Consider the following 15,937-nt stretch of genomic DNA (forward strand, 5'->3'; position numbering starts at 1 on the left):
CCTTTTTTTTTTTTTTTTTTTTTTGAGATCCTGAAACAAATAGGTGAACATACGCTGTGGTGCTCCAGCAACAATCCCGACAGCTTCCCTGTACAAAACGTGCTCCTCTCTCAGTGTCACCACCAAACACCCAGAAACGGCTTCACTACAAACTTTAAACTGGTGACATTCAATGAGACACGTAAGTATCAGGTAACCCATTCTCAGACACATACACCCTCTAAAAAACGCTTGGATTGTGCAGTTCCTTGAGCAGTTTGATGTTTGAATGCACACATGGTGCTCTTGAACAGAAAGCAAACTCAGTGCCCTTAAGCTAAATGCTCTGATCAAGACAACATCGAGAGCATTATTCTCTTTCATTCCCACTGCACCTTATTTAATGATGTGGACATGGATCTGCAGCCGCTGTGCTGCTGCTGGAGCACAGCAGCCCTGTCACAAGCCGCCTCTTTGATACGGACACCAGGCACTGAAAAAAGCCTGAAGTATTTTAATCACAAATGGATTACAGCTGATACAAGTGTCCCAGATGGGGAGGAAAAAAAGAATTCAATCTACATAAATGAAGGCAAAATACTGTGAGCTGTGTACCAAGGTAATTAAGAAAATCTAAAGAATGGTTTGATTTAAAAATAAATTATATATACACCACTGGCAACCACAGGGTTTTCTTGAAATAACTGAAATGGCTGTTCCCAGTGGAACAGAGTAACACGTGCACGTCCATCTCAGCAGAGCTGCCCAAATCCTCTGCTACGTGTCTTAGATCTTCTCTCAGTTGTGGGGTTTTGGTTATTGTGGTTTTTTGTTCATGGTTTGTTTTTTTTTTTTTTGTGGTGGGGGGTGTTACATGATCATTTTAAAAATAAAGGTAACTCCAAGCCAACACCAGAGACGTTTGCCTGGGTGAAAGTCAGGAGGGTGACAGTGATGTATATTTTTTCACCTGAGGCTGATCATGGGTAACTTTGAGAAGAAGATGAGTCTGAACTTTCCATAGCACACTTCACTTTCACTTTTTTAAACACTTTACAAAGGAAGGCATTTAGAAGTGGCTAACGAGATATCACAAAATATTGACCAGCTTGCTAAGGCAGCATCATTCAGCAGGGACACACCAGGTCACAGGATGAACACGAGGTTTGGTAGAAAAATGGCAATGTGACCATGGAAAAGAAGACAAATCAAACACTTCCAGATTGATTTCATCTGATATTTTCTAACCTCTGAGCAAGGAGCTTTCAATCACATTTCTTTAAGTTTGTTTTCAGTCTGTGGTTGCTTTAAAAATGGTCAACGAACTGGAGTTACCAGCTCTTCCCAGTGCTGCACTATGAAGAGTAAAACCACACATACCTAAAGCTCAGCGTCAGGAACCACTGAACGTTATCAGTTTGAACAATCTGCATAGTCTATTTGAAAAGGCAACAATTCAGTATTACCCTGCGGTTCCTGCATGTGGTAGAAGCCAGACCTAGAACTAAAAATACATATGGCATAAAAAGGTACATTCCTGTTTGGTCTGTGCCTACCCTGAAAAAGGAAACATCTCTCTGACCTGCCAATACACTGTTTTTCTTAACTTTTTTTTTTTTAAGTAGTGTACTTGAATCAGGCTTATCAAATCAATTAAAAACAGAATGAAGCAATGTGTCCAAGATGTAAAGATTTGTAAACAGTCCCTAAGCATAAATATGGAAGTCTTACCTTCCTTAGCTTATACACTATGACAAACAGACATCTTTCCCCTGATACTTCTGAGATCAGCTCGAATTACATTTAACTCACAACTAATCTTTTTTGCTGGATCTAGAGGGATCTGGGTCAGACTCTGTTAGTTTTGATCATCTGTGACAAATCACTAAAAGCAAACTATTGATGTTATTGAACATTTTTGATTATATCAATATTTTAAAGAAATTTATGCAGTAATGAGATGTAATTCCTACTCCAGCCATCTAACTAAGCTCTAATCTGTAATGACTCTATTGACATGCTACAGATTTAAGCTACAACACCCCTCTCAGCACGTCAGAAAAATTTAGGCTTTATCATGACTAAAACAACACACAGCATTTATTTAAAGGGTATTTTGGTTACTGGACATCTGCAGCTCTTGATCATGAGCTTCAAATTCATCTGCTTGATATCTCTAGAAGTAAAGGCTTGAACAGTTCAAAAATCAGTCTATCGAGAGGAAGGGAAAGTAGAGTCAGTGTTCAACTAGAAGTTGTGAATTCACGGTGCCTCTGGACAGATTTTCACTCTCAGCCCTCCCCATTTCCTCTCCCTACCCATTTCATATAGATTACGGCTCTCCACGATATAGCTTGGCAGAGTCGCAAAAACTGTTCATGCAGAAAAGGGAAATGAAAACACTCTAGTATCAAGAACACCATTGTTTAAAGAAAGCAGCTGCTCAAAGCACATCCTTCATGAGGTTTACAAAGACATTAAAAAACCTAGAGCTTTAATCTTTGTCTGTTTTGACAAAGAATGCTCCGTTAGCCTGGGAACGTCACATAAGTCAGGAATTAAGGCAAAGCTGAAGATTTCTTGGATTGGACAGAAGGATGCAGAATACAAGCCAGGGAATATAAATAGCATTTTAACAGCTAAATGAAGTCCAGGCTCGCAGGTGTAAACCTTGACTATCCAACCATGAAAACCCTGAAAGACAAAGTCAAGGGAAAGTTGTCTGCTACTGCTGAGGTTGCTGAATATTATTGGCTGAATAATGCTTTTACTGATGGGCCTGTAGCTCAATGAAATGAAGCTGGATGCACTGATACTCCATGCTTCAAGGCTAAAAAAATAAAATCACCTGCAAGCCGGAATAGTTCCCATACATGGCAAGAACATACATGAATGGTACATGATATGCACCAAATCTGTTACCAAGCGGGAATGGTCACCAAACCTGCCACACACAATATTAAATGGTATTTTGTGAGGTTCAGATTTGAGCTGTGGGACCGCAACACCCCACTCGCTCTTGCTTCACCGGCAGGATCCCGCTGGGATTGCAGTCTTCCCAAGCAAATGAAGGTACACGAGTGACAGTTCTCACACTGACTGACAAGAGGTTTGGGCTGTGGAAGCAAAGGCAGACAAGCAGAAGAGTTCACAGTCTCTTGGTCAACACCGTGAAGATTAATGCTGGCACAGAGAGAATGACTGCTGAACAACCTTACAGAAATTAACACCCCATCTGAAACCCACTGATGGAAAATACAACCTGTAAAATGTGCACGGCGTGACCTACGTTGCATTTCCTTCTGTCTAGGAAAGGGAAGTAGCCCTGAACTCCTGGATAATCTGATCTCAGTTCCCCCAGACATGGATATTTTTTCTGTTTGCTTTATAACAACTTCAGAGACCTGCTAGGGGGAGGAGATCGACTCAGCCATCAGCAGAAAGCTCACGTTAAGAATTAAATTCAGTAAGAGTGACAGCTTAATCCTTGTATCTTAGATGTCAAAGAACTCGTATGGCAGAGACCCCAGGCAACGACCACATAGCACCGTCTGGATTGAGCCTCTGGGAAAAAGGTGGTAAAGCCCAAGTCAGCTGCTTCTTCAGGAAAATCACTGACCGAGCAAACCTTAAAAGCCTGCAGGACCATAACCAGTGTTGAGAAAGCCTCATGAGCTGCCTGGCTTTAGGCTTGGACTGCTCACACATTCTCTTCAAGTTTCTAGCACATGAGCCTGTCTCTCCAGTATTTCTTCTGTGCAGCTGTTCTTCTGAAGGACAAGCAGCAGCTTTCAACACAGGTGACCTTTACCACCGAATATCAACCCCAGACTGCAAAGTTATTTGCAAATGTTGGGAGCAGAGGATGAGAGAGCAAAAGGACACGAGACATGAAGGAGGCTCAAACATCAAGTACTATGGATATTTTGACGAAGTTGTACCATGTGATAAGAGGCAGAACAACATGCAAGAGGGGGGTTTCAAAAGAAGTGAAGCAGAGAAATCCCCACATACCTGGCATTGGCTGGATTTGACAAGGAAAAAGGTAAAGAGGCTTCTTGCATAGTATTGAATAGTCCTTACCTACCACAGACCATTCACAAGAAGCTTTTCTTTAACTGAGCTAACATTAACTCCATTTCGAGTTTATCTTCACTGTCCTATTTCAATCTACAAGACCCAGCCGCTATTTTGATAGGGTCAAAGGCATTTCACGGAAGTGTGGTGAACCACGACACATCAAGGACTGCAACAATCATCAGGAAAGAATGACAACAAGTAGGATCCTCAGTTAGAAATGAGTTGTTTGAAAATCCAAGGCCACGTTTTCCAAGATGTGCATTTGAAAATGGTAATTGTTGGACAAAAAAAATCTGCCAAATAGTCCTGAGAGTAGAAACCAGACCCATAGCTCCAGTTCCAAGGCTCTCTCTGCCACCAGAGCATCACCAGCCAGTTGTTCCGGACCAAGGGACATCATGCAGGGAAGAGGTTCCCGTCTCCCAGACAGACACTTCCGAGGACAGACAGACAACGATGCTGGAAGTCCAGGTCAAAATAGAGACACCAGATTTTGGGGAACCCATGTGGTTGGGCAGTGCTAGAAAGCAGGCGGGGCAAACCATTGGAATTATGTGGATTTTATGTGCCTGTATCTCAGTTTGGTCTGTAGTTAGGTGAACAAATCTTACCACTAACCCTAATTATGTATTTATTGTAAGAAATGAAGCTTTCTGCATGCGTGAGATTACTTTTCTGAGGAAGTGAAAAAGTAAGCTACCTATAAAAAAAACCAAAACAACATTCTGGGAAAAGATGTTTCCTGATTTAGTTGACAAGTTCTGTTTTCCTAAGCTAATATTACACATTTCCATCAAATTTCCTACATAGCTACAAATGTTATACTGAATTAGCATTTATTAAAGATAAGAAAGCTACAAGGGTTTTTGCTGACTGCAGGATTACAGGTTTATCTCTTTCCCAGGGCAAGTACAATATCATTAGTTATTTCCTTTTCAACTTTCATATTTTTTTGTCCAGAGCAGTAAAATTGTCATTTGATTTTTACAGGCTGGTTCACAGATAAAGTAGAAATCAAGCAGCTGCACAGTGTGTTTCGCTGAAGAATTAGCCCCACATAAGAATCTCTCAGTAGTCAAAATAAATCCAGCAGCTGGTTACGTGTGGGCAGAGGAAATGACAACAGCTTTGTTATGATCTATGATTTTCCCTTTACAGATCTAAACAGAATCTAAAAGATAACGGTTCGGCAACAAAGCTGAAGGTCAACTCCAAGTGAATCACTTGACTTCTTCGAGGGGTTTATCTAATGCATTGTGCTGCTTATACCTCCTTCTAACACCCAAATATTTCGCAATCGCGAGCATTCACAAACCGTTAACAGGCACCCAAAATCCTAAGCCAAACACTACCATAATAAACCAGGCTGTATAATGTAAAAATGCTTTACGTTGCATGATACTGAAAAACTTTTCTACTCAAGGTCAGAACAAAAGGTCTGTTTCCCATTTAAGAACAAGCCCTTGCAAGAGATGGTGTTCACTTGCCAACTTTCATAAAAAAGATTAATCCACAACATCAATATGAATATAATTTTTCATACTAAAATACAGATTTATTTTAAGGAAGTGGATAATATTTGTATTACATTTTATAGGCCCCTATAGTTACATCTGGTCCTTATTTATTTAAATTTTATTCAGCTTGCATAATATTTTTGCTTACAGTTATATTCTCTAAGATCAGAAAAGCTACAACCTGAAAATTCAATGGCACTATTCATTAACATTCCTCCAGTCTGCAGTCATAGACATTTGCAAGCTCTCCTTTGATTCTGAAATAATAAAACTAAGGTAATAAGATGTTTAGTGTAAAAATATATGACTTAAGTCAGAATGATAGAAAGAACTATGTTGCTATGAATCACATGCCAAAGCAAACCAAAGTTTTTCAAAAAGTATACATGCTCATTTTAGAGGGAATAATAAAACACAGAACTACATATTAAAATGTTAACTCTCTCACTCTCATTATTTTATTAAACAAAAAAATATGAAAATTTACAATGTACAGGGCATAACACAGGCTCTAGAGAATGCACGAGAACCTGGATGCGTGTGACACAGGAAGCCAAAAGCCAGTGGTTTCAACCAGCAGCAAGCAAGATACTCCTGAAGTCCCTTCTGACATGTCCTGCTGCTTTTGTATATTGTTTGCTTAAATTTTATGGTTGATTTACACTCCTGGAAGACTCCAGCTTCTTCAAGCAAGGCACTGCTAGGCGAGCTAGCCGTACAGTCAGCTAAACCCGTGCCAAAGATCCATCAAAGAGATGATTTGCAAAACTTACTACTATAATTCCCATTTGTGATAACTCATGTACAAAGCAGTTTGGTCTTTTCATGCTGTCGTAAGCTAATGTCCTCCTGGAATTATGATGAATCCACCAACTTCATTTTAACATTATCCAACCAAGAGTCAAAGCAATTCCTCACAATTTCAGGCTAACTGCATTTACCACTCTGTCATTAAATTGCCTTCTGTTTTATAAATGTGAATGATGGTTAAGAAGTGATTGCATTTTTTTCTCTCTCAACCGCAAACTTTTCCTCTACAGTACCCAAGTCATGATTAAAAACTTTGGGCTTCTATTACCATTTTTTCATTCTGTTGCTCCATTCATTGTGCAATAGACTTAACAGCATCTATAGCCCATATATTGCTGAAACCCTCCTGTGGCCAATATCTTGCTTTTCATTTGTACTGACTAACGAGGTAAGTATATTCCACTACCACAGTTTCAGCCTTAGCTGCTCTTGATCACTGTCTACAAAGGTGCTCAGACCTCAGCTGTCTATAACTGATGATGTCGCTTTTGCCTGAATCTAAATAGACCGGAGGTGGGAGGGATGGAAGAAAACTCAACCAAGGGAGAACCAGTTCATTTAGTAACAAAAACTCTCATCAGTCCCCATGTTTAAGTAAGTCCTCGTTGGTGACCGGCAGCACGGCACAAAACAGAGATATCAGCCTTGGCTTCAGCATTAGTACCAGCCTGCTCTAATTACGGTAATTAGCCCTCGCAGCTCCAGGGGCAAACATCGGGTCTGAAACAGCTGCAATTTAAAGCCATAGTTTTCTTGATTATTCCCTTGCCCTTCCTTAACAGATGGGGTTTGTGCAAGGTCCGACTCACCTGGGCTGACAGAATGAATCTCAATATTCTTCTGTCAAACGGCAGGCCCACCATCGAAGCTCCCCCTGCTCCACTGTGAGCCAGAAAAGCTTCTGGGCTGACCAAAGAGATTAGAAAAGCTTTTTCCCCTCTGACCCTGGCATTACCAGCTCTCACACCAACCAGTGTTAGCTGAGTGCAGACATATTCTGTTACCTTTTGGAGCATTGCTAAAGTGATCACATTCTCTGGCTTTGTGGATCACTTTATTTTACAGATGGAGTACCTGAAAGTTTGTTAATTGCCTTAAAAAATGCTTTTTATTAAAGTCAGCTGAAAGCAAAAGTAAAAAAAAAAAAAAAAACAAACAAATTACCAAATTCAGAAGACAACTCAATATTAAAATCTCCATGAGAGGTTTGCTGTCATTTTCAATAAAAAAGACACAGGATATAGTATGTTGCTTTTCTTTCTATGTAAGGTTCAGATAATGATCCCTCTCCTGCACTTTTTTTTCTTTTGTATTGCAGGTGATTCTTCAGTACTGAACTGTGATTTCAAGTCTCGGCTGAGCCTCTGTGCTCCCCTCCCAGGGTTTTCCAGCTCTGCCTGGAGGGAACATCCCTGTACCAGCCTTGAAACTGCTGAATCCCCTCCGGCATGTCTGAGCGTCTTAATCACCCAGGCAGCAAATACAGAGTCAATAACTACAAGTTATCAACTCAACCATTACTAAATTATTCAGCTAGAAGCAAAACAGTGCTCCCTCCCTCCTACTAAGAAAATGTTTGTATCTTAGAGCAATGCTTTTTCCATGGACTGCCAAGAATAAAATCCCTGTAAATTGACAATGCTGTTTTAGAGAAAATGGTTCATTCCAAGTTTCTAAATGGACAAGACAACACTTTGGGGCTATAATGGTGTTTGCATCATTTAACCCCCCATGCCATCAGGAGGAGTACCAAGATATCTTTTTTTGAACAATGCCTTGATGCCCTCTTCTCAGATAATTTAAAAAGAAAAGCTCACAGAAACTTTCTGGCCGAACAGTTCGAAAGGAAAAAGTCCATTAGTCCAAAGCTAAAGTATTTTCCTTGAATCAATTTATGCAGAATCATAGAATGGTTTGTGTTGAAAGGACCTTCCCAGCTCCCCCAGTGCCCCCCCTGCCATGAGCAGGGACATCTTCACCAGCTCAGGTTGCTCAGAGCCCCGTCCAGCCTGGCCTGGGATGTCTCCAGGGATGGTTCATCCACCACCTCTCCGGGCAGCCTGGGCCAGGCTCTCACCACCCTCAGAGGCAACAATTTCTTCCTCATGTTTGGTCTGAATCTTCCTCCTTTAGCTTAAAATCATCAGCCTTTGCCCTGTTGCAACAGGCCCTGCTAAAAAGCCTGTTCCCATTTTTCTTATGGGCCACTTTTAAGTAGGGAAAGGCTGCAACAAGGTCTCCCCGGAGCTTCTCTTCTCCAGGCTGAACACCCCAACTCTCAGCCTGTCCTCCCAGCAGAGCTGTTCCAGCCCTCTAAATGCCATCAACCAAAAGGGGAACAGTTGAGGAACTTTTCCTAAATTTATGGTGAACACCTGGATGATCAAGCACTGCCAGTCCTGTATCCTGCAGGGACAGTTACTCATCCTGGCCCCACATGGCCCCAGCTGGCCAAGCCAGGGCTGGATCACTGCTGTGAACACCCCAGTCCGAGAGCTGAGCTCCACGCGTCACTGAGAGTCACCGCATCTCCGGGCTCGGATGTGGCAGCCCAGGCACCAGCGTCTGCCCAGTGCTGGGGTCGGCGGCGCCTGCAGCTCCCAGAGCTGCACCCCAGCCCAAACGGGGCTGAGCATCCCCGAATACCGGTGCCCTGCGGCTGAAGCGGCTCAGGCGCCCTGGGAGCAGTGACAGCTGCCGAGTGACAATGACATCCCTGTCAGGTTTATGGCTGCTATTAGTGGTGGAGCTGACAAGTTTTTATATACAGTTCAGCAAGCGGGAGGACGAGAGGGCAGGATGGTGTCCTGGGGAGCAGAGTGAGAGCCTCAAATCTTTCCAGAAACATCCCAAAATGAGACTTAAAAAAAAAAAAAAAAAAATCCCACTCTGAGGTTACTTTTACAAGTTTGATTGGACTACAACCAAACCAAAAAAATCTTCTCACAAATTTAAGCCCTGTACTCCAGCCAGCTCCACTCTGCAGTTTAATTGCTTTAGAGCAGAGGCCATGTGTTGTGTTCACTCAGGGGTACAGGGGAAGGTGAAATGAAAGACAGTGAAAATAAAAGTAAAAATTGACTCTTAGAATTGAATGAAATAGGACTGCTTAAGGCTATAGCAGCCTAAAGATGAATGACATGAAGACAACTCTCAAGGTCAACCTTTCCTTCCTCATGCCTCTTCTACAAGCTTGTCTTTCCAGTTGATGTGCTCCTGCTCCCCTAAGCACACAGCCACAGCCCTTGCTTATAGTACACGCAACTTGAAAGGTTTTGCAAGTTTAATGGGATGGTCATCTTCTCAACAAAAAACATTTCAGAGGGGTTAAGGCATCACTTTCCAGCCTCCTGAACAAATTAACCTCCCTGCTCATAGGTTGTATTTTTCAAGTCGCTAGCTGGTGATTTCTGATGAGATTCCTAAGGTTACGACTCAAAAGTTGAACTCTATATTTCATTTTGAGGCACTGTGTCCCTTTAGCGGAATGCCAGATTTATTACTCCAAAAGTTGGGACTGTACATCATGTGTTTAAAAAAGATATAAAATATTCTGAGTGAACTTTTCCCATCACACTTGAGCTGTTGTTGTGCACCAGTGTCGACTACTAGAACTCAAATATTTTTAGATCAAGTGAATTTTAATACCATATAAATGAGGCCTTTATACTCTTGCCATAGTCCCTTTAGATTTGATAAGTTCTAGCAAGCAACAGCCTCCCTCGATTCCCCATACCAACAAATTACTTCTGCAACCTCAGGAACTGGGATCATTTCACAGGCACTTACACACCCGCACAGGTATAAAATAAAGATACCGCAGTAGAAAAGGGAGGAAGAAACTGGGTGTTCATGTCTAGTTTTCTCAGAGGACAAAAAGGTAAAAATCTCTGCAGCTGTTTGTGGCTCTGGCAGATTCACTCCTAATCTGTCACCTTTTCTTGTCCCTGGCGGAGCACATTTCCATGGTCCCATCAGGGCATCTCCTGTCTATCGTCTGTGTGCGCCATCTGAACTACACAATCACAGAGGACGACATCCCTGCTTTGTGCTTGCAGAGATGTCCATGAACAGTGCTGTTCCCATTCCTTTTGACTTTGATCTGACAATTCCCACTTCAAAAATTGCTAAAAAACCACCCCTTGAATTGCTGAAGCCAATTATAGCTTCATTTTAATTCCTCTGCAATGCATAAAACAGTGGGACTTTGATACACAATTTCTGCCACACGAGACCTTTGGAAATTACGAACTTCTATGGCACATAAGCATAACACATCTATAAGCAGTGAAGCTGTAAGTCAACTTGCCTTTTTTTAAGAAATATAAAAGATGTCTGTCTGTAACCCCAGTTATAAACAAATGATACAGAGCATGACAAGACACATCACTCAGCTCCATGTACCTGACTTTGTTATATTTCCTCTCTAGTCCACAAAAGCAGAGATGGAAACTTTCCTATAGTTCCAAGTAGTATTTTCTTTTACCCCTCCTTCATTTTGTTATGTGAACTCCATTTAAACTCTTGAACAAAAGAATTTTTTGCCTTCATGACAAAAAAGGAAAGAATCCCGGAGAGGGTCTCTGCACATGGTAGATTAGATGGTGGTTTCACAAAAGCAACTTGTTTCCTGTGAAACAACATTGCTTGCCTTCGAATGAGCAAATTCAGAAATATGAAAAAAAAGAGAGACTCATTTTGGTAAGTCCTGTAATGCGAGGATGAGAAATGCCGGAAGTCGGACATCCCTCCCGTCCTGAATCTCAGTGCCTGCACTCAAGTGCATAAGTTTTCAAAATAAATTCCTAGGAGGACATTTTAATGAATAAACTAATGAAAGCATAATATTAACCAAAACCATTTACTCAATTTAAAGAATAAAATCCTTTGCATTTTTCTCATCTGCTCTGTAAAGTAGATATTTACAATTTTCATTTATTTATATTGAAATCTCATGAAAGACATGTACCAGATCGTGTCTGACAGAGTGCCACGTACTATTTCCAAATTCCAGTTAAATGAAAAAGCAGAGAGATGACTAATGCTGAACGACTTATTTGAATTTACTCAACACTAAGGAGCTTGACAAAAAAGGGACTGGGTACAAATCAGTGCATGGCTTGACAAGAGTGAAAACCATATAGGCTGATTTAAGTCTTCAATATAAGTGAGATCTATCTCCATGTGAAACAGAGCAATTAATCCAAATGCTACAGAATAGGAGCCTTGGATAAATGGGACCAAAAGTTTCAGCTTTAATACTGTAAAAGATACAGCCTACACTTCGCAAAACAAAACTTGTTTTTCCTTGCAACTTCCACTTTTTTTTTTTCTTTCTTTTTTCTTGGTCTGGAAGAGGATTACTACATTACAAGTGTCTGTAGCTGTGGATACTCCCAGCACTTGATTGCTTAATGATATTTTTGAGAACAATTGCGTGTAAGAGAGCAGCTCTATTGCCTGAAGTGTTCCTGAAGCAGGGATTCAGGAGAAGCCAGTAAAGACACCTCTGCAGCAGACTTGTTTACTGAAAGAACTGAATTTGACATTTAAAATAAAGAATCTGACATTCTGTTATACTGTAACATAGCATTTCTTAAAAGGAAAGTGGAGTGGAACATCAACAGCTGAGGCAGAGAAGGGTTTAGCGTAACTAACTTGCTGAGTTTACACTTGAACCGATACATTTTAATCTAGCTGAAGATAGTTTCTTAAAAAACAGCATAGCCAAGAGCAAGATTAAGCAAAAAGACACAGAAAACAATAAAGGATTACCTTTGGTTTACCTCTGTTCAGCAAGTGCTTTTGCTGGCAGGGAGATAAATCACAGTTTGTCTAAACAGCTACTAAGCATTTAGACTCTCAGGATGGAGGTGTTAACCTTGCTGAAGCAGCTTTACCTCCGTGACATTAACTTCTAGTCCAACCATAGTGTTAACTTACCTGTTGGAAACTTGACTCACAATGGTTAAAAAGGCATACATATTTGTAAACTCTGACCATAGAAGAAAGCGTTACTGAAACGCTGACCTTTCCATTTAAACAGGAACAGAAAACAACCGATCCAATACAAGGCAAAATTACCAACGTGCTATTGGAGATTGTAGTAGCTGTTTTCTCCTCATGTACTGAACAATTCCTTAGAGCAATTACAGATTAATGGCACCATTAGTTTCTATGTTTTCTTTGCCTTTGTCTCCTATTCTTTAGCAGAGACAGTAAATATTGGTTTAACATGAACTCACCAGTGGGGTGTCTTTCCCCCCAACGATGCTGAGGCCCAGGCCTGACCGACCCTTAGATATTTCTATAGTTGTCTCCTGCCCTGGCACTATAGGACATGTAGCTGGATCCACAGGCAATGGGGGTGGAAAGACACCTAAGAACATGAAAAAATAAATAAATAAGTCACACTATTCAACAAGAAAATACGAACAATGAAAGAAATTGTATGAGAACAACTAATTAAGCTCCCATATTTTGCTCTTCACGTTCACAAATTCAAATTTAACTAGAAGACTACTCTGAGTCATTTCCAAAGTCTCTAAATCAGAACAACTCCAGAGTTCTGGGATTAAATGTTCCGAGTAAATGTCTAGGAGGACATTTAATACAGTTATAATCTGTACAATTCAGATCATCACAGCAAGGTGTATTCCATTCAGGACAGATAAAGCCACATCCCAGCACCATGGAATGGACAGAATGTCTCAGGTTTGTTGCCTTTCCTTCTGTTTTTATTTTAATTAAAACAAGGAACAATGCCTTTGTATGTAAAAGTCAAGTAAAACAAGCAATGACATCTTCAAGCTCTCAAAAACTACAAAATGAGAGAAAAATACAAACATCTCATAAAATAAAATAGGTCACTGAATACTCAAAGGGGAAAATCTCTGCAAAAGTCATCTGGAAAAACAAACAAAAAAAAAAATCCTGGGTTTGGATACTAAATATACATTATATTTCTGGAAAAAATAACTAGTTCATACTATGGCTGGTGACTTCTGCCTCTGGAGAAAGATATGTTGGTGCTGGCACCAGGGGTATCTCCTGTAGGTTGCCTGGTACTTTTGCTGAAGATTTGGATTGTTTGATCTGGTTGAGGACCTAAAAGCAAAGCAGAAGTACAAGAGATTAATCACAGAAAGGCCTGTTCTGTGGGCATCATCATCAGTTGTTGATTATCGTACCTTACTAAATCCACTAAGTCAATAGAAGGGGAACAAGCAATAAGAACAGATGAACTGAAAACATTCTCTTCATAAATAAATTGAAAGTTGGGATGACTATGTAAGTGTGATTCCAGAAATGTTCATGTAGGACATAGGGACAGGACTTCACTTTTCTCACTTGTGCCTCACATACAAAAAGAACATGTGGTAGGTTTTGTTTTGTTGGGTTTTTTTTTTTTTACTTTTCAACAGCAGAGAAATGCTTGTCGTTAGCCTGTGTGACTATTTCCACATATATAAAGAGAAGCAAGACATTTTTTACAGTTTTCCCACAATAAAATTATGTAAATGTCTCCCCAGTTAACCCTTTCCCCCCATAAATCAATCACTCTTCAACTAGATCAAGCCCCCAGAACTCCTCTTTATTGGTTAACATAAACACACATACATTTTCTGGGAGCTGCTCCACGATTTCCTGCTGATCTGCCACCACTGGTTTCTCAGCTTTACATTTCACAACCTAAAAAGTAAAAAAAAAAACAAACCAAAAGAGAGGCTAGAGGGTCCTCCCCTTGTGAGCTCTTAGCCCAACTTAGGCCACTTTGATCACAGTTATTAGCTCTCTTACCCCATGCTAAAAAAACATGGTAAATAACCTAGTTTTCAGAAAAAGCTGAGTACCAGCTTCAAAAGACAACACAAACATACTGCATCTCAAAAGAATTTCTAATTAAGATGACAATTCATATGTTTTTAAAAATACATAAATAAAATTTTAGGTAACCGAGTTCCAAAATACTGCCCTTGTTTCTTGAAGTTTTATTTTGTTACATCACACCAAGCCCCACAGTCTTTTTTTTTCCCCCTGCACTTTTTCCCAGCTTGCTGTATCTGCAGAACTGTAACTATTATCCAAACGGATAACAAGTAAAAAAGATAAAGTGGTGATCTCACTGTATTATCAGAGGTGTCAGGGGAGAAATGGGAAGACTGCTCCGTCATTTTATGAGAGATCGTCTTAATAAGCAATGAAAAAAATATTTCACACTTCCCTTTTTCATTCTGATATGTGACTAAAATCTGAAACTTCATCTTGCACATCAAGTAAGCGCCAAGCATCATCTTGAAATCTCTTTAACCTTCTTCATTTAACTCAGACTATGTTAGAGGGTGTCTGGACAAAACATAAAGATTTCCAGCCCCCCAAGCACTTAATTGTACAGTCAGCATTTGTCATTGGCGGTCTGACCAGTTTAATCTAATTCAATTCCCTCAAGTGCATCCAAAAGCATTTTTATGAAGCCCCTTCTCTTTGTCACTGTTTCAAGGACAAGTTTTCTGCTTGTGGCAAGGGCAAATTAGTGTTCCAACTTCAGAACTTTTAAGGAAAATGAATCTGTTCTCAAATCCCAAACAAGAGTTTAATTATCCCACCTACAGGACACTAATTACATCCAGATCCTGCCAGGGCAGCCATGGTGCTGCTCAAGCTGTTTTCACCTTTGTGAAGTTAAAAGTTTCGAGAGCATCTCAAAGCCCCCATATATCAATTTGTTTCCAAGGACACCTTATAGAAAGCAAGATATTTCAGGAGTCCTCAGCACACCACCCCCTTCTCTCAGGCCACCTCACACCTCAGCTGAAGAGCACGAAGAGCTTGCCCAACACTTCCCTTGGCTCCAGTTCAGAAATAAAGTTGTTTTCCTCCCCCGCTTCTTATCATTCAAGTCTGCAACGATGTCCGTTAAATAACTTTATACTTTTTAAAGTGATGAAGTGACAACAAAAAGTATCTTGGCAGAGACTGACAAATTCACCAGCAACAAATGAACGAAGAATGATTTTACTTTTTTTTTCAAGTAGAGCTGTCACTCGGTGGACATCCTGCCTGTGCTTTGAGCTGTGCATACCTGCGGAAGATGGTTGCTGATAAACACATACTTTTTATTTACTCAGTGAACTTATCTTACTTGTTGACTTTTACATTCCTGATTTTTCATGACATATGACTGAGAATTTCAACAACCACGGTGAAGCAGAATTGGGCTGCAGTCGCAACCATGATGCTATTTTTCTTTCCCATTGTCCAAACCGAGTTAAGTATGATAGTGATGTTCTCTTTGCCTAGAGGTGTTCAACAAATCCACACCTTTGTCTTCTCTTACCTTTCTGGACAACTCCTATGACCAATGCCTTATCTTTTCTTATCTTTCTTTTCTTATCTTATATATATATTTTTTAAATTTTATTTTTTAAATACTGTAACCTATACCCTTTGGCTCCACAGTTCCCTTCCTTCTTGCTTCAAGTTTGAAAAGAAGCTGCCCACAGATTCTGGGTTCCTTGTTGATCCAGTGACATCTTCCCTCCACATCTATC

General features: G+C 40.4%; 1 protein-coding gene across 7 annotated transcripts in view; it reads right to left on the minus strand.

Moving 5' to 3' along the window:
* PATJ (PATJ crumbs cell polarity complex component) overlaps nucleotides 1-15,937 on the minus strand; it is a 149,032-nt gene that overhangs the window by 20,187 nt on the left and 112,908 nt on the right. For all 7 annotated transcript variants that reach the window (XM_065070904.1, XM_065070899.1, XM_065070902.1 and 4 more), the window contains 3 exons: nucleotides 14,007-14,078; nucleotides 13,376-13,493; nucleotides 12,632-12,765 (listed from right to left, as the gene is read on the minus strand). In XM_065070904.1, the coding sequence (XP_064926976.1) occupies nucleotides 12,632-12,765; nucleotides 13,376-13,493; nucleotides 14,007-14,078 (324 nt within the window). The remainder of the gene's footprint in view (nucleotides 1-12,631; nucleotides 12,766-13,375; nucleotides 13,494-14,006; nucleotides 14,079-15,937) is intronic.

Source organism: Columba livia, chromosome 8, assembly GCF_036013475.1.
Source record: "Columba livia isolate bColLiv1 breed racing homer chromosome 8, bColLiv1.pat.W.v2, whole genome shotgun sequence".
In the NCBI taxonomy this organism is placed as follows: domain Eukaryota; kingdom Metazoa; phylum Chordata; class Aves; order Columbiformes; family Columbidae; genus Columba; species Columba livia.